At 37.3% G+C, this 24,628-nt stretch overlaps 1 protein-coding gene across 1 annotated transcript; it reads left to right on the top strand.

Annotated features, from left to right (window-relative positions):
* Positions 1-6,688: 6,688 nt before the first annotated feature.
* Positions 6,689-22,988, top strand: KLRF2 (killer cell lectin like receptor F2). The gene is made up of 6 exons (XM_027541288.1): positions 6,689-6,974; positions 10,431-10,529; positions 12,407-12,454; positions 16,937-17,085; positions 17,934-18,049; positions 22,477-22,988. Exons 1-6 carry the CDS (start codon positions 6,887-6,889, stop codon positions 22,592-22,594), a joined length of 618 nt encoding a protein of 205 aa, XP_027397089.1. The 5' UTR covers positions 6,689-6,886; the 3' UTR covers positions 22,595-22,988.
* The last annotated feature ends 1,640 nt before the right edge of the window (positions 22,989-24,628 follow it).

Genomic DNA, 24,628 nt, shown 5'->3' on the forward strand with positions numbered 1-24,628 from the left:
TGTCACCATCTGAAGTGAAATTATGCAAGGTAAAATGCAGAAGGAAGGACAGATAAAACTGTTTTTTCCATGGTCTTTGCATGGGTTGGAAAAAAATTTCCAGACATGAGACCGAATGAGAGAAGAATAGAGTTCATTAGGATGGTAGACACTCTTGGAACAGCCGTCCAGTTCAAGGAAGAGCTGACACTTTCCTGGGCTAGTAGCCAATTTTTATAGCCTCAAGACAAACAAAATTCCTGTGGAAGGAAGTTATTAGGTGACTGGTTAGTATTTACCTAATATGATATCAGGGAGCTGGCCAGTTTAGATTAGGGGGGTTCATGGCAACAGTTGCTATGGAGCTCAGTAAGTTCTGGAGATGACTTTGGTGTGGGTTCCTTGTCCGTGGCCTTCGTACAAGGCCTCTCACTTGTGACCTTGGTATAGGATTCCACAGTTTCCATTTGGGGACAGAAAGAAGACAGAATGTTTGAGGGAAGATGAACATATTCTACTTATGCCATCACCAAATCATTCTATCCATAGGACTATTAGGAACGCATACAAGAAAATACAGACCACTTTGTATTTTAGTGCTTTTTGAATACAGCATTTTTTACAGGTTGAAGGTTTGTACCAAATAGATTTAAGGGCCTAGATCTGATAGATAGAGTGCCTGATGAACTATGGAATGAGGTTTATGACATTGTACAGGAGACAGGGATCAAGACCATCCCCATGGAAAAGAAATGCAAAAAAGCAAAATGGCTGTCTGGGGAGGCCTTACAAATAGCTGTGAAAAGAAGACAAGCAAAAAGCAAAGGAGAAAAGGAAAGATATAAGCATCTGAATGCAGAGTTCCAAAGAATAGCAAGAAGAGATATGAAAGCCTTCTTCAGCGATCAATGCAAAGAAATAGAGGAAAATAACAGAATGGGAAAGACTAAGGATCTCCTCAAGAAAATCAGGGATACCAAAGGAACATTTCATGCAAAGATGAGCTTGATAAAGGACAGAAATGGTATGGACCTAACAGAAGCAGAAGATATTAAGAAGAGATGGCAAGAATACACAGAAGAACTGTACAAAAAAGATCTCCACGACCCAAATAATCACGATGGTGTGATCACTGACCTAGAGCCAGACATCCTGGAATGTGAAGTCAAGTGGGCCTTAGAAAGCATCACTATGAACAAAGCTAGTGGAGGTAATGGAATTCCAGTTGAGCTATTCCAAATCCTGAAAGATGATGCTGTGAAAGTGCTGCACTCAATATGCCAGCAAATTTGGAAAACTCAGCAGTGGCCACAGGACTGGAAAAGGTCCGTTTTCATTCCAATCCCAAAGAAAGGCAATGCCAAAGAATGCTCAAACTACCACACAATTGCACTCATCTCACACGCTAGTAAAGTAATGCTCAAAATTCTCCAAGCCAGGCTCCAGCAATATGTGAACCATGAACTTCCTGATGTTCAAGCTGGTTTTAGAAAAGGCAGAGGAACCAGAGATCAAATTGCCAACATCTGCTGGATCATGGAAAAAGCAAGAGAGTTCCAGAAAAACATCTATTTCTGCTTTATTGACTATGCCAAAGCCTTTGACTATGTGGATCACAATAAACTGTGGAGAATTCTGAAAGAGATGGGAATACCGGACCACCTGATCTGCTTCTTGAGAAATCTGTATGCAGGTCAGGAAGCAACAGTTAGAACTAGACATGGAACAACAGACTGGTTCCAAATAGGAAAAGGAGTTCGTCAAGGCTGTATATTGTCACCCTGTTTATTTAACTTATATGCAGAGTACATCATGAGAAATGCTGGACTGGAAGAAACACAAACTGGAATCAAGATTGCCGGGAGAAATATCAATAAGCTCAGATATGCAGATGACACCACCCTTATGGCAGAAAGTGAAGAGGAACTAAAAAGCCTCTTGATGAAAGGGAAAGTGGAGAGTGAAAAAGTTGGCTTAAAGCTCAACATTCAGAAAACGAAGATCATGGCATCTGGTCCCATCAATTCATGGGAAATAGATGGGGAAACAGTGGAAACAGTGTCAGACTTTATTTTTCTGGGCTCCAAAATCACTACAGATGGTGACTGCAGCCATGAAATTAAAAGACTCTTACTCCTTGGAAGGAAGGTTATAACCAACCTAGATAGCATATTCAAAAGCAGAGACATTACTTTGCCAACAAAGGTTTGTCTAGTCAAGGCTATGGTTTTTCCTGTGGTCATGTATGGATGTGAGAGTTGGACTGTGAAGAAGGCTGAGTGCCGAAGAATTGATGCTTTTGAACTGTGGTGTTGGTGAAGACTCTTGAGAGTCCCTTGGACTGCAAGGAGATCCAACCAGTCCATTCTGAAGGAGATCAGCCCTGGAATTTCTTTGGAAGGAATGATGCTGAAGCTGAAACTCCAGTACTTTGGCCACCTCATGCAAAGAGTTGACTCATTGGAAAAGACTCTGATGCTGGGAGGGGTTGGGGGCAGGAGGAGAAGGGGACGACAGAGGATGAGATGGCTGGATGGCATCACTGACTCTGTGGACGTGAGTCTGAGTGAACTCTGGAAGTTGGTGATGGACAGAGAGGCCTGGAGTGCTGCGATTCATGGGGTCGCAAAGAGTCGGACACGACTGAGGGACTGATCTGATCTGAGTGTGTCAGAGATGGTGAGCATTTTTCAGCAATAAAATATTTAAAAATTAAACTATGTGCATTTTTTAGACATAACTATTTCACACTTTTCACTTTCATGCATTGGAGAAGGAAATGGCAACCCACTCCAGTGTTCTTGCCTGGAGAACCCCAGGGACGGGGAAGCCTTGTGGGCTGCCGTCTTTGGGGTCTCACAGAGTCAGACATGACTGAAGTGACTTAGCAGCAGCAGCAGCAGGCTATAATATCATATAAATATAAAGTTTATATGCATTGGAAAACCAAAACATTTGTGCGACTTGCTTTATGGCAATCTTAACTTTATTGTGGTGGTCTGAAACCAAAACCACAATATCATGGTTGAGTGAAATCTACTTTTGTTCCAAAGGAAGGTCAAGATATAAAATTTGACTCAAAATATAAAACATTTTCATTTATTCAAAATGTTCCCTGATGTATCATTGCAATTCATTTCCCTACCCTGTGGAAGCAGGCAGCCACTAACCTCTTATTAATGGAGATAAATTTTGCTGGTTTTAGAATTTTGTATAAATGGAAACACACAGTATAAATTCTTTGTAAGTCTAGTGTCTTTTACTCGGCATAAGGCTTTTGAGTTTCATCCATATGGTTGCATAGACAAATGGTTCATTCTTTATTATTGCTACATGGTATTTCATTGTGTGGATTTATAAAGTTTTGCTTATCATTAGCCCATTGAGTTGTTTCTGACTTTTTGCTACTACATATAAAACTGGCATCAATATTTCTGTTAAAGTCTTTCTGTGGACATTTATTTTCTTATCTTTTGAGGAAATACCTGGGAGTAGAATTGCTAGGTCACATACAAAATATGTATTTTTGTCTTTTCCCTCTCTTTTGTGATAAGAACCCTCCAGTTGTGATATGGAAGGTGATGGGTATGTCTACCATCTTAGTTGTGCTGAAGTTATCATTGGCTTATGTCCACACTCTTCAGATTGCATGCATTAAATACAAACATTTTGGTTATAAATTTTACCTCAAGCTATTTTCTTATTAGATGAAAATATGTTTAAAACAGCTTATAAAAATATAACATTTTCCAAAGAAATTGTACTATGCCCATCATTAATGTAGAATGGTTCCAGTGATTTCACATCAATGGCAACTTTTGATATGGTCAGTCTCTTTATTGTAATAATTCAGTGGTTTCTATGATGCAATTATGCCCAATGTGGCTGATTGCAAGCTACCTTTGTGACATTACTGAATACCAGAATTTAATAGAGATGTGCAGTAGCAGATCTGTGTATAAATACACAGTATTTCTATTATATAGATATAATAGATATAAATAGCTTCATACTACTACTACTAATAAAAAAACTGGTGACTTCTGTGTTTTTATTCAGTTCAGTTCAGTCGCTCAGTCATGTCTGACTGTTTGCGACCCCATGGACTGTAGCACACCAGGCTTCCTGTCCATCACCAATTCCTGGAGCTTGCTCAAACTCATGTCCTTTGAATCAATGATGCCATCCAACCATCTCATCCTCTGCCTTCCCCATTTCCTCCTGCCTTCAATCTTTCCCAGCATCAGGATCTTTTCTAATGAGTCAGTTCTTTGCATCAGGTGGCAAAAGTTTGGAGCTTCAGCTTCAACATCAGTCCTTCCAAAGAATCTTCAGGACTGATTTCCTACATGATTGACAGGTTTGATCTCCCTGCAGTCCAAGGGACTCTCAAAAGGCTTCTCCAACACCACAGTTCTAAAGCATCAATTCTTTGGTGCTCAGCTTTCTTCATGGTCCAACTCTCACATCCATACATGACTGCTAGAGAAACCACTGCTTTGAATTTTTGTGTGTTTTTAATCACCTTTGTTTTTTTAAAAAAAGTTTACTGGATCATAGTGTTTACAACTTCGTGCTAATTCCTGTTGTAAACCAAAGTGAGTTAGCTATACATATACACATAACCCCTCGTTTATGGATTTCCTTTCCATTTAGGTCACCACAGAACATTGAGTAGGGTTCCCTGGGCTATACAGTGGGTTCTCATTAGTTATTTATTTTATACATAGTAGTGTAGATACTTTGCATTTAATATGAGTTATTTAAGTTTAGATAATGTAATTTTCAATAATGATTCTATTTAATGATTGGACTTCAGTTATTGAAAGAGAAAGCAGGTCCTCAGAAGGAAGTTCTCTTCAATACCACGACTAGTATAAATCCTAATAAATGCCGAGTCCACCCTCAAAGTGACTTTTGTTATGGCAACTTCTCAGGTCACTGTAAAAAAAAAAATACGTGGTGGCTTAAACAATAGAAATTTATTTTCTCACAGTTCTGGAGACTGAAAATCCAAGATCAAGGTGCCAGAAGGCAGATGGCTGCTGAGATCTTTCTTCCTGGTTTACAGATGGCTGTCTTTTCACTGTGTCCTCATGTTACCTTTTTTTTTCCCCTGTGTGCAAGAAGAGAGAGCACTCTCTGGAGTCTCATCCCTTTTAACAGGGGCACCAATCTTAATCAGATTAGGGCTCCACCCAGTGTCTTTATTCGACTTTAATTATCTCAATCAAGGCCCTGTTTCCAAATACAGTCACATTTGAAGTTAGGGCGTCAATGTCTGAACTTTGAGGGACAAAACTTAGCCCATAATTTTCCATCTTCTGGCTCCCAAAAGTCATGTCTTTCTAATATGTTAAATACATTTAACCCAACAGTCTCAAGAATCTCAACCCATCCATCAATTCCAAGTGTACAGTCTCATCTAAATCAGAGATGGTGAGACTCCAGGTGTGATTCATCCCAAGGCAAAATGCCTCTGTAGCTGTGAAACCATCCAAGTTATGTGCTTCTATAATACAGGATCAGGCAGGCTCAAGGCAGATACTCCCTCTCCAAAAGGGAGAAATCAGAAAGAATAAAGTAGTCATGGGTTCCATGCCAGTCCAAATCCTGGAGAGGCAAATTCCACTGGCCCTGAAGGCTCAAGAATTATCCTCTTTGACTGGATGTTCTGCTTTCTGGGTCTACTGGAGCAGCAGTGTCATCTCCAAGGTCTTAGTTGGAGGCCCTGCCTCCTCTGATCTGAGTGACGGCCTTGTCCCTGAGGTTCTGAATGGGGGCGGCCTTGTCTGCTGAAGCTGACGAGGTGGCCCCACATTCAGAAATCCAGGAGGAAATAGTCTTGTCACCATTCCTCACCCCTGCCTGTTTCTGCATGCTCTAGGCTTATGGTGGGAGTAGTAACCGTGATGATTCCCAAATGGTCTTCAGGACCATTCTTTCTTGAAGGATAAATCATGTTCACAGCTGGATAGCTCCAGAAGTCTGAAAACCGTCCTTTATATTAGCTTACCTCTGCACCATTTATTTCAAACTTGCAATGTCTCTGTTGGTATATTTCTACCTTTACTCATGGCTTCTGATGATGGTGATGATGTGTGTTTGTGTGTGTGTGCTCAGTCATTCAGTTGTGTTCGACTCTTTTCGATCTCATGGACTCTAGCCCACAAGTCTCCTCTGTCCATGGAATTTCCCAGGCAAGAATGCAGGTGCAGGTTGACATATCCTATTCCAGGGGATCTACCCACCGAGGATTGAACCCACATCTGTTGCATTGGCAGGCAGATTCTCTACCACTGCAACCCCTAGTGGGCTGATGATATGGCTAATTAAAATTATGCATAGTCTCTTTATGGAATGATTGTCTGGCCATACTTTTGGTCTTTTCTGCAGAGCATGCCTTTTTTACTTCCTTTATATGGGTAGGCTGAGAATTTTCCAAATCTTCAATTTCTGGTTTCTTTTTTGCTTAATGATTCCTTAATTTATCTCTCTCCTCTTACATATTACTATAAATAGTAAGGACACCCTGGAAGAACCTTCAACACTTTGCTTATACATCTCCTTAGCAAAATATTCAATTTCACTTCTCACAATTTCTACCTTCCATAACACCAGAACCTAACTCAGCCAAGTTATTTGTCTATTTATAACAGGGTATTAGAAAAGAGTCAAATAAAATAGCCACTCTTACCTTGCAACACACAGAATTTTATCTAGAAATCAACATGTCTTTTCATTTTCATTCACCAACATATCCTGTGTGGTTTTAGATAGCCCTGCCAGAGTGAATTTTGATTATTTTTGGACTTCCTTTTAGCTTTTGGTATATCGTGCTTGGGAGAAATATTCAAGGCTGAGGCTATTCTCTGTTTTATTTTTCCTATTTTCTGGGTAATATTATATGAAAACGTTTAAGGAAATGGAGAATGAAGATGGCTATATGACGCTGAAAATCAAGAATCGCTTTGAATCAAGAAAAAAATCTAAAGGTAAGAATATTATTCCCCTTTATTTAGACTCCAGTTTAAAACTGCATTATTCTTTTAGAAGCAAAATTATCCCTAATGTTTTAAAATTAACCATATTCTGGGATTTTAAAAGATGATCATAAATCGTCTAAGATAAATTGTTCAGACTTCTATAAGCATCAACCATAAAAAGATGATTTTTGCAGCCATGGGTACAGAGAAATGCTAATAGGATAATGTATAATCCCTTCAAAGTAGCAATATGAGAATAAGAATGCAACTTTCAACTAAAAGGTCAAAAACAGTATTTTGCATAAATCATTTTTTTTTTTACAAAACATAAGCGACAATTTGGATGTGTTATGTACATGAAGACATCTATTATACTTCAAAAGTAAAGAGCTAGTACTGACGGTGGGAGTAGCAGTGGTATATAGTGTTTTACAGCCTTAAAGTCATTTTTATACATATCTATTTTCAATGTCCACAAAAGATCCATGGAATTGGCAGAATAATCCATTGGGAATGAGAGTCAAATTGAGTCAAATTGACTGAATTTGACCCTAAGCCCCACAAAGTGACTGACCTTTGACAATTTCTTTTTTATTTTAAATCTCAATTCTTTTATTTATAATAAAGCAAATATATATACTGATTTTTTTCTCTCTCTTCTTAATGTTTGTTTAAATATCTACTTTCATTTTATGCTCCCTTATTTTTTATGGACATTTCTTCTTGTTATTTTATTTTATTTTTAATTTATTTTTTAGGCTGTGCCATCTTCACTTTCACTTTTCACTTTCGTGCATTGGAGGAGGAAATGGCAACCCACTCCAGTATTCTTGCCTGGAGAATCCCAGGGACAGAGGACCCTGGTGGGCTACCGTGTGACGTCTATGGGGTCACATAGAGTCGGACACGAATGAGGCGACTTAGCAGCAGCAGCATGCAGCACGCAGGATTTTAGTTCCCCGACCAGGAATCAAACCTGTGCCCCCGGAATTGGGAGTGTGAAGTCTTAACCTCTGAACTGCCAGGGATGTCCCTATATTGTGATTTTTTTAATGTAGACATTACAGTAAATGAAACTAAATTATTGGCTATTTCTTCTTTAATGTATAAACCATCTTGTAATAGACAAGGGAGTAGAGACATATGAAATCTTAGTATAGATACATAGAATGTAAGATAATATCCATTTAAATTATGAGTGAAAGATGAAAAGTACTGGCAACATATATTATGCTTATGCTGCTGCTGCGTCGCTTCAGTCATGTCCGACTCTGTGCGACCCCATGGACTGCAGCCTACCAGGCTCCTCCATCCATAGGATTTTCCAGGCAACAGTACTGGAGTGGGGTGCCATTGCCTTCTCCCATATTAAGTTTGTAATTCAGCAGAAATTACATATTAAACATGTTTGTGTTTGATAAATTGGATTCTAAGCTTGCTTATTATTGATGAGTGAAAAGAAAATCTGCCCAGTTATTTGACTCATACTGTAAAATAAAGTTACACTTATTGCATAAGTAAGTAAGTAAGCTAGTAAGTGTTAACTGCTCAGTTGTGACCGACTCTTTGCGACCCCATGGACTGTAGTCCACCAGGCAAGGAAAATTTCCCAACATAAAGCAGATATGAATAACAGCACTAATAATCTTGCAGGAGTGATTATAATGGAATTCAAAGAGCAGTTTCTTAATATTGAACCATTTAGGCTAATGGCAAACAGTTAAGTGGGTATAGAATGGACCAGTACAATGCACTTCAGGTATCTGGCTTGATACATATAAGTTGTGGCTTATGTAAAAGAACATTGGCTTTTAATTTATACCTATAATAGTATTTGGCATTAAGCTTAAAATTTCCCTCTCTGGCAAGTATGGAATCTATTAACTGCAGATCTATGTGGTCATAAACTTGAGAAAATGTATTATGAGGATTTTTGGTGAAGTAGAGAAAGAAATGGCAACCCACTCCAGTGTTCTTGCCTGGAGAATCCCAGGGACGGGGGAGCCTGGTGGGCTGCCGTATGGGGTCGCACAGAGTCGGACACGACTGAAGTCAGACACGACTGAAGTGACTTAGCAGCAGCAGAGATCTTTGGTGCTTCCCTGGTAGTTCAGCTGGTAAAGAATCTGCCTGTAATGCAGGAGACCCCGGTTCAACTCCCAGGTCAGGAAGATCCCCTGGAGAAGGGAGAGGCTACCCACTTCAGTATTCTTGGGCTTCCCTGGTGGGTCAGCTGGTAAAGAATCCACCTGCAATGCAGGAGACCTGGTTTCAATCCCCGGGTTGGGAAGATCCCCTGGAGAAGGGAAAGACTATCCACCCACTCCTGTACTCTGGCCTGGAGAATTCCATGGACTGTATAGTCCATGGGGTTGCAAAGAGTCAGATACAACTTCACTTTCACTTTTTCAGAGGTTTTTCTACTTTTGTATGTAACCAAAAATAGATTAAAATTAAAAGAGGATCTTAACATAGTATCCCTATTTAAGATATTTGGAAGTTCCCTGTTTTCTCCTCTGTAAAGGGACCATTCCTGCCAAATCTGAGCCAGAGGAGTACTAGGGCATAAATTCTAGACAAGCTTCACTAATCAGAGATCTATGCTGTTTAGTCTGATGTTGATTTCTGTCCAAAATATCAAAGCCAGGAAAATACAGTATAGCATATGTAAAAGTGGAATAACATGGAAATATTTCCAGCACAGTGGCTGGTACATTAATAGAACTTCAATAAATGTTCTTTTATTTATTATAGTGAGTCATTAAAATAAATAATATACATGACAATAGCTGATATATATATATTATTCTACATATAGAATATAAATTATATATTTTGTATTTTATACACTAATGCTTCATGTCTTTAATATATTACTTTTGCATCTCCTCTTATTTTATATTTTTAAATTTTTTTAATTTTTTAAACTTTTTATTTTGTATTGGGGTATAGCTTATTAATAATGCTGTGGTAGTTTCAGGTGAACAGCAAAGGGACTCAGCCGTACATAAATCTGAATCCATTCTCTCTCAAACTCCTTAATATGTTACTGCACATTATATACATGATATATTATTCATATATATATATACATTATATTTATTCATGCAGAGATAATTTAATGTCATTGTAAGTCATCAAAAGTCACCAAACAATCAAAGCAAGACAATTTCAGCATAATCCAACACATTCAATAACCATAGCATCTCTTTGTTTTTGTATTGTATTTTGAAATTTCAATTAATCATACTTTTTGTCATAATTTGGGTATAAATTAAAATTATAAACTAAAGATTAAATAAAAATAAATTAAAGTGAAAAGCTTATACATAAATTAATCATAGATTCTAATGCTGTATCTAAAATGAACAGATTTTCTCTGTAATAAAAACAAAACAGAAAAATGTATACAAAGTAAATAGTCACAGACTGCTAAAACTTTTTTTTTTAATTTCAATATTTCAGATTTCGCCCTGTATCTACAGTGTTACTGTCTCATGCTAGTACTTGGATGCATTGGCATCCTTATTTTCATGATGGCAGTAATTGGCTTGAACTTTTGGAGTGAGTATGGAATTATAATTTATATTTTCACTTTCAAAAATAATAGTTGATCTTTAATTCCTTTTACTATCAAGATAACCTCCACACTGTAGCTCAATATTGGTAAGCTGACCAGTTATATATTTCATATAACAAAATTATTTTTAAATTAAGAAAAATTAGGAAACACTCAAGTATAAAATTAACACTTACTCCATATCTCTTCTTATGAAGAACCTCCAGTAAAAGATTGGCACCATTTTATTAAAGAATTAGTACTGTATTTTTATTAAAAGTATGTGCTCATTGGCATCACCTTGAGAGACAGGACAGTGATTTAAAAGTATCTACACACTTTTTTTTTTCTGAAGTAGTAGTTAATGTGCATATTCTGTAGTTGTTCTTTTTGAAGTAACAAGACTAATTCATGGTTTCTATAACTTTTTCTTGAAACTGTAGTTCTTGAAAATATAGGGCTCAAGGAAACCGATAAAATTTAATACATTAATTAAAATATTAGTGGGGATAATATTCTTTACTATTTATATATATTTTTTTAATAAATTAGTGACAATTTTAATATTGATATTTCTTTTAGATGTGTGCTTATACTTTGACCAGTTTAAAAATACTTTCCATGCTTCTAGTTCAAAACAAAGTGTTGACCATAAATATTTACTTACACTCTTTCCCAAGATTTTATATTAGAATAGTAAAAAAAAAAAAAAGTAGAATAATGAATAGAAACACAAAAGGGTAAATGAAGAAAATTTTAAAGAAAATGAAAAGTGGATGGGTTAATATTATTTGATAAATCAAGGGAGGGAACCACAGTATGGGGAGGGAGGAGGGAGGAGGGTTCAGGATGGAGAACACATGTATACCTGTGGCGGATTCATTTCGATATTTGGCAAAACTAATACAATATTGTAAAGTTTAAAAATAAAATAAAATTAATTAAAAAAAAAAAAGAAAACCGTTAATAGATGGCTTCAATCTAGATGAAGCGGTTCCTCACAGCGAAACCTGAAGAGGAGCCCAATTTCAGAGATAAGAGTGCAGAAGCAAAGTTATTAATGGGAAGACTTTACGGAATGCTCTTTAGACTGGTGTCTTGACAGCCTCTTACTCTGCTTATAGTGGCATTTCCCATCATATCATATCAAAAACAAATGAAAATGCTCCTAAAGCAATTAGATAGACAGACAGAATAGATTCATTTGTATTTCAGAACACCATAGACAAAGACACAATCCTAAATGTTTACATGAAGAATTCATTTCCTCTCAAAGGCAAATTGGCCTTGCATTTTCAAATGTACATAAAATTATACCACTGTAGCAATGTTCTAAAAATTATGAACAACTTGATTTTAATGTAAGTTTTTATGCATTCTTTTGGAACAAATAAGGGGGTGAGGCTAATTTTAGATAGAGTGAAACTAGCCTGGGAATGTAATCTAAAGACCTTTCAGATTATCAGCTGTTCTGTGTTCTGGAAAGCAATTAATTCACTCTGTGTTAAAAAAATCTATGGATAATGCAAATAAGAAGCTGAAGGAACTTAATAAGATTCTTGAGTGTATGCCTGCAACAAGATGAAATAATATCAATTAAAAAGTTCAGTGAAGAACATAATACACAAAAAAGTAAAAGAAATGAATTTTAAGAATGCACAGAATATTTGGAATTTTGATTAGTACTTAGAGCAGTAAAAGTAGATATGGTAAAAAGTAGTTAACTCTCAGGACAGAGAGGAATAGAGGCATAGCAGAAAAGAGAGATTTTGAATTTTTATTTGTATGTTTTTATTTTGTGCTAGCATACTTATTTTCATATACCTAGACTTCTATCCATTTTAAGTTTCTCTTTATATCTTCCCCTTTGCATTGAATGCAGATAGAGAAATGGATTTCCTTCAGAAAGCTAATATCACCAGCCTCGCAGGTAATCATCTGTCTGTAATGTGCTGTTCTGTTTGAATCAAAGATTTCAATCAACTGGTCACATGAATTTAGGAAAATTAAACATTAGTTTTGAAAACTTGCAAAGGAAGAATGTAGTAACTAACATCATAGAACTTTTAGTGTAGATTGAACCAATTATAACTGTTCAAATTATATGTGTGGACTTGATTAGGTAGTGCACAATACCCAGATATTTGATCAAACACTTGTTTAAATGTTGCTGTGAAAGTACTTTTTAGGTTATGTTAATATGTAAGTCAATAGATTTTGAGTAAAGCAAATCACCTTCCAGAATGTGGGTGGGCTTCACCCAATCAGTTGAGAGCCCTAAGAGACAAACACTGACGTTTTCAAGGGAAGAGGAAATTGAGACTCTAGAATACCTTCAGATTTGGGCTGCAACACCAACTTTTCCCTGGGTCTCCAACCTGCTAGCCTGAACATTTTAGACTTGCTAGCCTTAATGATCACATGAGCCAGGTCCTTAAAATCTCTCTCCTTTCATTCTGATTCTTTCTTTCTCTCTCTTTAAACATGCACACACAGACACAAAATTCTGTTAGTTCTATTTCTCTGAAGAACCCTAACATACCAATTAGCATTGGGCAGGATGGCATGATTCAGTGATTAGTAACGTGGGTTATGGAACCAAAGTAACTGGGTTGAAACTTCAGCTTTAATATTTATCTGCTGTATGACTTTGGGAAAGTGATAATGTCTGTGTGACTCACTTTCTCATCTGTAAATTGAGCATAATAATATCTACTTCATAAGGTTTTGTTTTATTATATTCTTGTATTTCTATTACGTTTCCCTGGTGGTTCAGTGGTAAGAAACCACCTGCCAATGCTGGAGACATGGGTTCAATCCCTGGGTGGGGAAGATCCCCTAGAGGAGGAAATGGCAACCCACTCCAGTATTCTTGGCTGGGAAATCCCATGGACAGAGGAGCCTGGTGGGCTACAGTCCAAGGGGTCACAAATGAATTGGACACAACTTAGCACTAAACAACAGATTTGTATTATGCAAAATATAACTAAAAGTGGAAAGGATTATATAATAAATCTCCATGTGCCTTTCATTTGGTATCAACACTTATTAATATGTAATGAAGATTATCTCATCTATATCTCCGCCTCCATCACACTCTCATACTAGGTTTTATTAAAGCAATTACCAGCTATCATGCCATTTAATATTTAAATATTTTAGTATGTGATTCTGACAGTTAAGGGTTTAACATAATCACAATGTCACTATAAGTCCTGTGTTTGTTTACAGTGTACAATGGGCTGATTTAATATACATATATTGCAAGATGATTTCTATCTCCATCACATCACATAGTTACCATTTCTTTCTTGACGTGAGTGTGGGTGTGTTTTCATTTCATATATGGTAATGCCTAGGAGTAGAATTATTGAGTTACATAGCAATTCTTTGCTTGAATATTTGGAGGAACTGCCACTGTTTTCCAAACAACTGCACGATTTGCTGTCTCCTTGGGCCCATTTTAGAATTCTACCACAATTCCTAAAACCAAGTTGACAATAACCTCCTAATATCATCTACTATTCCATCAGCATTAGATTTTTGTTTCCATTTTATTTGTTAGAATCAGAGCAAAGACCAGTTACATCAGCTAAAATGTCTCTTGAGTCTCTAAATCTGTGCATTTTCCTTACTTCCTTTTGTTTCCTTCTTAGACATTTATTTAATGTTAAAAAAATGGATTATGGTTGTGTCTAATTTCTCATGTTCTGGATTTTACTGTGTCTATCTCTATTGCTTCATTGAATGTATCTATTTTATAAAGTTGTTTTTAAAAATAAATATATGTTAAGTGCTTAGAAACCTGCTTGGCCCACAGTAATGACATTTTGTGTTAGTTATTATTATGCAAACCATCTGAGATAGGAATTGATACAAAGTGTTGCTCAATAAGTATTTTTCTCCATCCTCATCCTCATGATATTTCTCCTTATTGTAGAACGTGGTACTTGAAACTGAATTAACTCTTATAACTCTTCTGGACAATAAGTGTCCACATTTTGCATTTTTTTGTCGTTTTAACATATTACATTGATCATTTGGAGTACTTTCAGTGTGTTTTGCAGCTCTAGACCTGTACTTTACTGACTAGTCTATCAGAATCCATGTAATAGAATTAGTTTGTCCAAATGACTCCTTTTCACTAGTGAATAAATAGCATCTCTCCAATCATATATTGAGACGTGTATTTAAGGTCATTTTAGCACATGACTATGTACTTGTACAGGCTTCCCAGGTGGCCTCAGTGGTAAAGAACCCGCCTGCCAATGCAGGAGACATAAGAGACGTGAGTTCAATCCCTGGGTCAGGAAAGTCCCCTGGAGAAGGGAATGGCAACCCATTCCAGTATTCTTGCCTGGAGAATCCCATGGACAGAGGAACCAGGCAGGCTATATAGTCCATGGGGTCGCACAGACTCAGACACGACTGAAGTGACTTCACACACAGGCATGTATATACTTCTATAGCTGAGATTAGAATCCAATTACCCTGAGTCATCACATACTTTTTTTGTTGTTGTTGTTTTCGTTTTTGCTTTTTTTTAAATTTTTTTAAAATATAAATTTATTTATTTTAATTGGAGGTTAATTACTTTACAATATTGTATTGGTTTTGCCATACATCATATAATTTTGGAAGATTAAAATTATTCAGAATTGTCAACTCTTGCCCTAGTAGAAAGTAGTTAAAGATATATTTGATGTTTTATATATTGAAAATTAGTCCATGATAGTCTTCTTCAAGTCATGTCTGCTGATGTAACTTTGTTTTCCCATCATAGCTAGATATCTTTAATTCAATTTCCTAAAATGAATTTTTTAAAAATTTAGGCTTATAGATGACAGACTAAAATATTAGCCATGAAAAGTGTGACATGCTGTAACTTATGGATATTTAATTCAATCATTCAACAATCAACCTTCAGGCACTATAATTAAAGTGATGTATGATAGGAGATTCAATGATGAGTATGTCAGTTACCTGAAGAACCTTCCAATCAGATAAAAGTTATGGAGTCATTCACAGGTGACAATGACATGGACAATTCATCCCTAGTTAAGTGGCACCTGGGTGTTCTGATTCTTAGAGGTGGCAGAAATTATGACTGTTTGAAAACTTTGTTCCTGACGTGAAAAATGATCGCTGAGAGATAGCAGTGAGCAGTCCTAAAGAGCGATCTTATTCCCCTCCTCAAAAACCGAACCTAGGTAGCCTCGATGATAATCAGGAATCCTAGCCCCTAGTCCACCAGGGGTTACAAACTCCAAGAAAAGCAGCCCTGGCTCTTTCCCTCATTTGAAAGCAAGAATGTTTCAAGGAAGCAAAAACTGTAAACACATGCACAAAGTTTATTATTAGAAACAGTGTAAAAAGTGGGAAAGCACCCAGAGAAGCAGTTTGTTTATTTAAGACCCAATCAAGGCAGAGATACACACCCATAGAGGAAGAGAGTGGGCGTCCTTGCTAATGAGGCAGAGCACAGTAAAGAGGCAATTTACATCACTGGTATAGGACAGTTCTTCTGGGTCTTTGTTTACCTTTGGCCAATTATCTCAGTTCTTTTCCCACACTTGACTAGTCCTGGACCCTCCCCAACGTGGGTGCACAAAAACATTTTGCTGAGATGGATCGCACAGCAGAGGCCTGTGGGTACACGTCCACACTTATTATGGGATGGTGCACCCTCCATTTTGACCCCCAAAGAGTCTTCCTGTATACATGCAGACAGGGGAGTTTTCCTTGACCTCAGAAGTGGTCATCTTATCTCTTTACTTTAGTAGTGCTCAGCTTCTGCCACTAGCTTTGTCCTTGGAGGGTCTGGGTGAGAAGGAAACTTCAATTTTAGTACACTTAACAAACAGCAGCTGTTTGGCTCAGGGACCTATCTCGTACCTCAGAAATGCAGTTGATCATTAAAAGATACACATAATTTAGAGGATGAAGAGGAAGGGAAGGCTATTCAAGACTACGGAAACAGTGTGATTGAAAAGCAATCAACACAATAAGGTAAGAAACTATGATGAAAGTAATCTCACAGGAAGGAAGTGCAGGTTATAAGGACAATTTCAAGGAAAAGAAATTAGAAACAGGGGAAAGAATCAAACAACAGGTTTTTAATTTTTGATTAGTTATAAACACTTAAAAATATTATATATTTGTCTCTCCTAATTATGAGGTCAGAATTCATAAGCTTTGCTCTCTGCAACCCATAGCCTCGAACAATGCCTCCCTTCCAGGAAATATACAGATTCTGAATTAATTTCATTCTCCTTCTGCTAATGAGGTACTTTTTAATTACAAAAAGTGAGTTGGCAAAAATCTATTTTCCACTCAATCATGTTTGATACTATTCACACTTTCTCTAATGACTGTAGTTTAACTGATTTCTTTCCCCTGTATTTTCCTTCAGGAAATAATTATGTGTGCCCAAGTGACTGGCTACTAAATCAAGGAAAATGTTACAGGTTTTCAACTTTTTCTAAAACTTGGAATGAAAGTCAACGTGATTGTTTAAAGCTACAGGCACATTTACCTGTGATTCAAAATTCAAAAGAGCTGGTGAGGAGTCAAAAACAGTTTTTAAGTGTTCAAGGGTGAATCACTAGGTACAATTCTAAGTGTGGGTGGTTCATAGTTATTGCTTTTGAACATTCCTTAACCAGCATACCATTCATGAGGTTCTCAAGGCAAGAATACTAAAGTGGTTTGCCACTTCCTTCTCCAGGGAACCACATTTTGTCTGGCCCTAACTAGCAGGGACATGCCCTTCAGCTGCTCCACGTAGTTGGATGACATGCCTGGTGTCCTGGCTGTCCCACTGCTGGTCCTCTTTTGAGCCTTGTAAAACCTTCACTGGCCACTGGGTGTTGGTCAACAAGCAGCCTGGGGTCAGACAAAGGCCCTGCTGGAGTGACTGGGAAGGGTTGTGGGAGAGGCTGGAGCCAAATTTGGAGGACATGGAGGAGTAAAGGGCACCCTGGTCTCTGTGCTCCCTCTGGCCCCCCCGGGGGGCCTACAATTACTATTGTTTATTTTTTAAAACCCTATTATTCTGAAAGAAATGGTTATTTATCATTTCATTAATGCCTGGCTCAGTGCCTTACTGTATAAAAGGCATCAAAAAAATTTTTGAGAGCTTGTTTGGAGGTTCTAGCAGGGGAGTACATTTACTTGTATACTCTTGACAGCAGACAAGTCCTCCTCTATTGCGATGATCATCTTCTTTGATGGAACTCGCAACTTCTGGAGGGACACACTCGGAGTGGCAAGGGAGGAAGGGACACCCATCTAGCCAGCCAGATCAGCTGAATCAACCCTGGTGATCAATGTGATGACAGATGTCACAACCCTATTGCCCTCACATCCCCATTTTTTTTGAACGAATGAATATACTATTTTTCCTATAGAAGTTCATACAGAAGAGTTTGAAATCTGGACAACCTAGTTGGCTTGGACTATGTATTACATCCCCAGGAAAACAATGGGTATGGATAAATGAACACCTTTTTGTGGAACAAGAAATGTAAGTACTTATTTGCGGGGCAGAGATGGTAGAGGTATTGATGTTTTATTTATAGAAAAGTATTTGTATTTAAGCTTCTTTGCTTTCTGGTCTTTTTCTTCTTTCTTTTATCATTTCTTTTGAAAAACATTTTCTTTCCTTTTTTTTTTTACTTTCTTTCTTTTTTCTTTCTTCCTTTACTCTCTTTTCTTTCCTTCCTCTCCTTCTCCTTTTAACATTTACTGAAGAGAATAGAGGGGGTCTCCAGGTGCTCAGTGGTAAAGAATCAGCTTGCCAATGCAGGAGACACAGGTTTGATCCCTGGGTTGGGAAGACTCCCTTGAGGAGGAGGTGGCAGTCTGCTCCAGTATTCTTGCTGGTAAAATCTGATGGACAGAGGAGCTTGGTGGGCTAGTCTGTGGGACTGCAAGGATTCAGAGATGACTGAGTGACTGAGCATGCAAAGGGAATAGAAGGTATTCATTATGGAACATGTAAATTATTAATTGCAAAAAATGATAGTTACTTTTAAATTGTTAAACTGATTTAAATCTCCTTTAAAATATTACCAAGCAAATATTTTCCATATACAAAATGCAAAGGTAAATTTTACTTATAAATGAAAAACACCTGAAATATATACAAACATCTCTTGAGCTGATATCAGAAAGTGAGAATTTGCAATCTTGCCCTTAGAAAATTATTTCAATCTCATTGAATAATTTTTTTTGCATGTAGGAAAAAAATATGTTTTTTGTATGTATGAAAAGAAAATGAAGCTTTTCCCACAATATTCTTGTGTGAACACTATAACGTAATACATGTTACGTTATGTAAGAGGCTTTAAGATTCTTAGGTGTCACAGATGTTTGCATATTCTCTGTGCTTTGATTTTCTTAACATTCTAACATGCTAGAGCACCTGAGATTTGGCAAGTTTGGGACAAAGACCATGAAATGTCAGTTCATTTCAATCTGTTTATTTAGTCCTAGATATTGCCGAATTCAGACTTAAATTGAAGAAAGTAGGGAAAACCACTAGACCATTCAGGTATGACCTAAATCAAATCCCTTATGATTATACAGTGGAAGTGAGAAATAGATTTAAGGGCCTAGATCTGATAGATAGAGTGCCTGATGAGCTATGGAATGAGGTTCGTGACATTGTACAGGAGACAGGGATCAAGACCATCCCCATGGAAAAGAAATGCAAAAAAGCCAAATGGCTGTCTGGGGAGGCCTTACAAATAGCTGTGAAAAGAAGAGAAGCAAAAAGCAAAGGAGAAAAGGAAAGATATAAACATCTGAATGCAGAGTTCCAAAGAATAGCAAGAAGAGATAAGAAAGCCTTCTTCAGCGATCAGTGCAAAGAAATAGAGGAAAACAACAGAATGGGAAAGACTAGAGATCTCTTCAAGAAAATCAGAGATACCAAGGGAACATTTCATGCAAAGATGGGCTCGATAAAGGACAGAAATGGACCTAGCAGAAGCAGAAGAAATTAAGAAGAGATGGCAAGAATACACAGAAGAACGGTACAAAAAAGATCTTCACGACCCAGATAATCATGATGGTGTGATCACTGACCTAGAGCCAGACATCCTGGAATGTGAAGTCACGTGGGCCTTAGAAAGCATCACTATGAACAAAGCTAGTGGAGGTAATGGAATTCCAGTTGAGCTATTCCAAATCCTGAAAGATGATGCTGTGAAAGGGCTGCACTCAATATGCCAGCAAATTTGGAAAACTCAGCAGTGGCCACAGGACTAGAAAAGGTTAGTTTTCATTCCAATCCCAAAGAAAGGCAATGCCAAAGAATGCTCAAACTACCACACAATTGCACTCATCTCACATGCTAGTAAAGTAATGCTCAAAATTCTCCAAGCCAGGCTTCAGCAGTATGTGAACCATGAACTTCCTGATGTTCAAGCTGGTTTTTGAAAAGGCAGAGGAACCAGAGATCAAATTGCCGACATCTGCTGGATCATGGAAAAAGCAAGAGAGTTCCAGAAAAACATCTATTTCTGCTTTATCGACTATGCCAAAGCCTTTGACTATGTGGATCACAATGAACTGTGGAAAATTCTGAAAGAGATGGGAATACCAGACCACCTGACCTGCCTCTTGAGAAATCTGTATGCAGGGCAGCAAGCAACAGTTAGTACTGGACATGGAACAACAGACTGGTTCCAAATAGGAAAAGGAGTATGTCAAGGCTGTATATTGTCACCTTGCTTATTTGCCTTATATGCAGAGTACATCATGAGAAATGCTGGACTGGAAGAAACACAAGCTGGAATCAAGATTTCCAGGAGAAATATCAATCACCTCAGATATGCAGATGACACCACCCTTATGGCAGAAAGTGAAGAGGAACTCAAAAGCCTCTTGATGAAGGTGAAAGTGGAGAGTGAAAAAGTTGGCTTAAAGCTTAACATTCAGAAAACGAAGATCATGGCCTCTGGTCCCATCACTTCATGGCAAATAGATGGGGAAACAGTGGAAACAGTGTCAGACTTTATTTTTCTGGGCTCCAAAATCACTGCAGATGGTGACTGCAGCCATGAAATTAAAAGACGCTTACTCCTTGGAAGGAAAGTTATGACCAACCTAGATAGCATATTCAAAAGCAGAGACATTACTTTGCCAACAAAGGTTCGTCTAGTCAAGGCTATGGTTTTTCCTGTGGTCATGTATGGATGTGAGAGTTGGACTGTGAAGAAGGCTGAGCGCTGAAGAATTGATGCTTTTGAACTGTGGTGTTGGAGAAGACTCTTGAGAGTCCCTTGGACTACAAGGAGATCCAACCAGTTCATTCTGAAGGAGATCAGCCCTGGGATTTCTTTGGAAGGAATGATGCTGGAGCTGAAACTCCAGTACTTTGGCCACCTCATGCGGATTTGACTCATTGGAAAAGACTCTGATGCTGGGAGGGATTGGGGGCAAGAGCAGAAGGGGACGACAGAGGATGAGATGGCTGGATGGCATCACTGACTCCATGGACATGAATCTGAGTGAACTCCGGGAGTTGGTGATGGACAGGGAGGCCTGGCATGCTGTGATTCATGGGGTCGCAAAGAGTCGGACACGACTGAGCCACTGATCTGATCTGATTGCTATTCGCCACTCATTCTTGTCTTTCACAAACATTAAACTAAAATATAAAGTAGTATTCATTCTTTGGACCTGCTTTGGTTGCAAACTTGACAAAATTTAGTTAGAAATAACTAGGCTCTTTTTTTATTCTTTTATTTGGAAAGCAGAATATTGTTACGGCAGCATCTCTCTCTCTCTCTCTCTCTTTTAATCCTGTAGCCAAAAGAGAAATTTATTGTAGAAGGAGAGTAGATAACCGAGTAACATATTTCATTTTAAAAGCTTTCATTTAATTATTTAAGAAAAAATGGTATGCAGATGGGGCTTCTCAGATGTCTCAGTGGTAAAGAATCCACTTGCCAATGCAAGAGTTGCAGGAGATGCCAGATAAATCCCTGAGTCAGAAAGATCCTCTGGAGAAGGGTATAGCAACCCATTCTAGTATTCTTGCCTGGAGAATACCATTGACAGAGGAACATGGCAGGCTACAGTCCATGGGGTTGCAAAGAGTTGGACACGACTGAGTGACTAACAAACACGCAATCAATGACTAGAAAAAATAGTTAAGGAAATAGCTCTCTCAAAAATTATTCTATTCACACCTATTCCTAACCCTATCATACCACTGAAGAATTAGCAGTTATTTAAACAGTTTTAACTTGAAAATATCCCTAGTTTCCAACTTCAAAACTCCTGAAACTCCCACTGGTATGTAGAATATCTGTCACCACATAACCTTTATCAAAAACTTTCATTTTAGCATTTAGCTGTCTCGAAAGGACATTATTTATGCTGCTATGTGAAAAATGAGTAGATGGAAAGTGACATGGAAATGGACTTTCAATCACAAGGCTATGACCAGGGAGAAAGAGAGGTAATGGTAGCTTGGGAGAGAAGTAAATGGATGTCAGGACTAATTTTGAGATGGGATGCCCAGGACTTGCTGATGCATGTAATTCGAGGGTTAAGAGGGCAGGAACAGTCAGGAATGCGCCTAGTCTTCAGACTTGCACTCCCATAGTATTGATACTCAAATAAGAGCCATCCCAGAAGGGAGAGGGTGTAGGATAAGCAAATCAAGAGTGCCTCACTGGCAACAAAAGAATGTATTCTAAAATCTTTTGTTGTTGTTGTTATAATAATATAACAGATTTGTTATAACAAATCTGTTGTTGTTATTCTAAATCTTTTGTTGTCCCTGGCAACAAAAGAAGAGTCTTTTCTAAAATCTCTGCAACATTTTGACTGCTGGAAAAAAAAAAAATTACCTGCACAACTTGGCTGGGGGAAACTTTAAGAAGTATAACCATTATTTTAAGATAAATGCTCTAAAGTCTGCCTTGTGTCTTCTAGTTTCTCGGTGATTGGACCCATTGATAACATGAGCTGTGCTGTCATAACAAGAAATCAGGTGTATTCCGAAGACTGTGACTCCAAATTTAATGGCATTTGCCAGAGAGATGCTGTCTGAACAACGAAAGCAAATCTGTGCATTTAAATAATTGGAAGAGAAATATATGGATGTTAACAGTGCCTATCTTTTTTTGGAATACAAACTTATTTTTTAATACAAACAAAAAATTTTCATGTATTCTGTACAGATACAACACTCCAAAATTAGAAAATGGAATAACTTATTTTTAAACTAGAAAACATAATTCCCTATTTTTTTTATAATGCTATTAGAGATTATTATAAATTACTTTTAAATGTGGTAATTGTATTGTGGTTATGTTGTACAGACAGATAGGAAAACATTCACGATATTATGTCTAGAATTTGCTTAATTTATAAATGATACAAGATTGTTGTTGTTGTTGTTCAGTCACCCAGTCGTATCTGACTCTTCTTGACCCCGTGGACAGCAGCATGCCAGGCCTCCCTGTCCCTCACTATCTCCTGGAGTTTCCCCAAGTTCATGTCCATTGCATCAGTGATGCCATCCAGCCATCACATCCTCTGACACACTCTTCTCCTTTTGCCTTCAATCTTTCCTGGAATCAGGGTCTTTTTCAATGAGTCAGCTGTTCACATCAGGTAACCAAAGTATTGGAGCTTCAGCTTCAGCATTAGTTCTTCCAATGAGTATTCAGGGTTGATTTCCTTTAAGATTGACTGGTTACAAGATTGACAATGAGTTAATAACTTAAAACTGAATAATGAGTATATGCGACTTACTGTATTATTTTCTCTACTTTTAAATATGTTTGACAATTTCCTAACACAAAACAAAACATGTTTTGGTTGGGGAAGAATGTTGATTTCTGACTTCAGTCTTTGACATTCTTATTTATCCCTGTTGCTGCAGTGTCTAAAAAATATGAAATTTAATTTTCTAATCCTGCTTATTCTCTATTTCTTAGGTTCTAACTCTTCCTGTGCATTTGATGAAATAATAGACCAGTGCATAGATGTGGTTATACAACATTTTTTTTCTTCATGGTGGGCTTTGTCCTTAATTACTTTCAGTTTTTATCAAAAAGAAATCAAACTTTCAACTGGTAATAAAGTACTCAGCCATTGTAATTATGAGTGGCTTTCTGAAGTAATATACAATCTTGTATTTAATGTGATTTTACAATTCATTTCCCTTTAATCAAATTTGCATTTAAACATTGTTATATTGAGAATTGTCTCACTCCCTTAGTTTTCTAACTGAAATTTTATACAAAGTACCTTATTTTTTCTCTCATTTATCCAAAATGCACTCATATTTCAAAGTAAATTCAACAGTTTGTGTGCCCTAAGTAGGTGAGGAGGTATGACATAACATCATCAGAAAGTTCTCTGTAGTTCATGCTGAGCCATCAGGAATTGATTCACCCTGATAGGTATGACTTAAAGGAAAACAAGGAGTGAATTACTTTAAACCATTAAGCAGTTAAAATTAATTTGTAATCATGAACCAACAACAAAAATAAAACACATTATAAATCAAGCAAAATTTGAACTTAATCTGTGCCAAAATGTAATTTTGGCTAAATTTCATATTTTCAAGTTTTCTTGGTGACAAATGATGAATAGATACAATATGCCTGTGCTTGCTTACATGCTGATATTTTCCAAGTATTTGCATTCACATGTAGTGCCAGGAACAACATTTATGGGTGGGACTCACAAGAATCTCCTTTTCATTTATCAGAAAGTTTCATCTGAAACTAATTTAGGAGTGAGCCTCCATTGGCGGATTCATTTTGATTTGGCAAAGGTAATACAATTATGTAAAGTTTAAAAAAAAAAAAAAGATATGGAAGAAAGATTAGTCTGTGTGTTTCTGTATGTTTATCCTGTAACCTAGACTCTTTCTTTTTCTCCAGCTTCTCCATCCTAAGTGTCTATGTATTCTCCTACACTCTCCTTCCTTCTTGTACTGAGAGGTTACAGTTACCTAGGCAGGAAGTTAACTCAAACAAATGTAACAAAGAAGGGCTTAATATAATTTTCCCCACACCCTACAGAGTTTGAATTTTATGACACATCTAGGGTTGCATCCTATCATATTTCC

Source organism: Bos indicus x Bos taurus, chromosome 5 (genome assembly GCF_003369695.1).
Source record: "Bos indicus x Bos taurus breed Angus x Brahman F1 hybrid chromosome 5, Bos_hybrid_MaternalHap_v2.0, whole genome shotgun sequence".
In the NCBI taxonomy this organism is placed as follows: Eukaryota; Metazoa; Chordata; class Mammalia; order Artiodactyla; family Bovidae; genus Bos; species Bos indicus x Bos taurus.

Excerpts from the sequence above, each read along its gene's own strand:
- KLRF2 (XM_027541288.1), top strand. The coding sequence starts at position 6,887 with ATGAAAACGTTTAAGGAAATGGAGAATGAAGATGGCTATATGACGCTG. Across the intron at positions 10,530-12,406 it reads AATTGGCTTGAACTTTTGGA|ATAGAGAAATGGATTTCCTT; the intron begins GTGAGTATGGAA and ends CATTGAATGCAG. Across the intron at positions 18,050-22,476 it reads CTTTTTGTGGAACAAGAAAT|TTTCTCGGTGATTGGACCCA; the intron begins GTAAGTACTTAT and ends TGTGTCTTCTAG.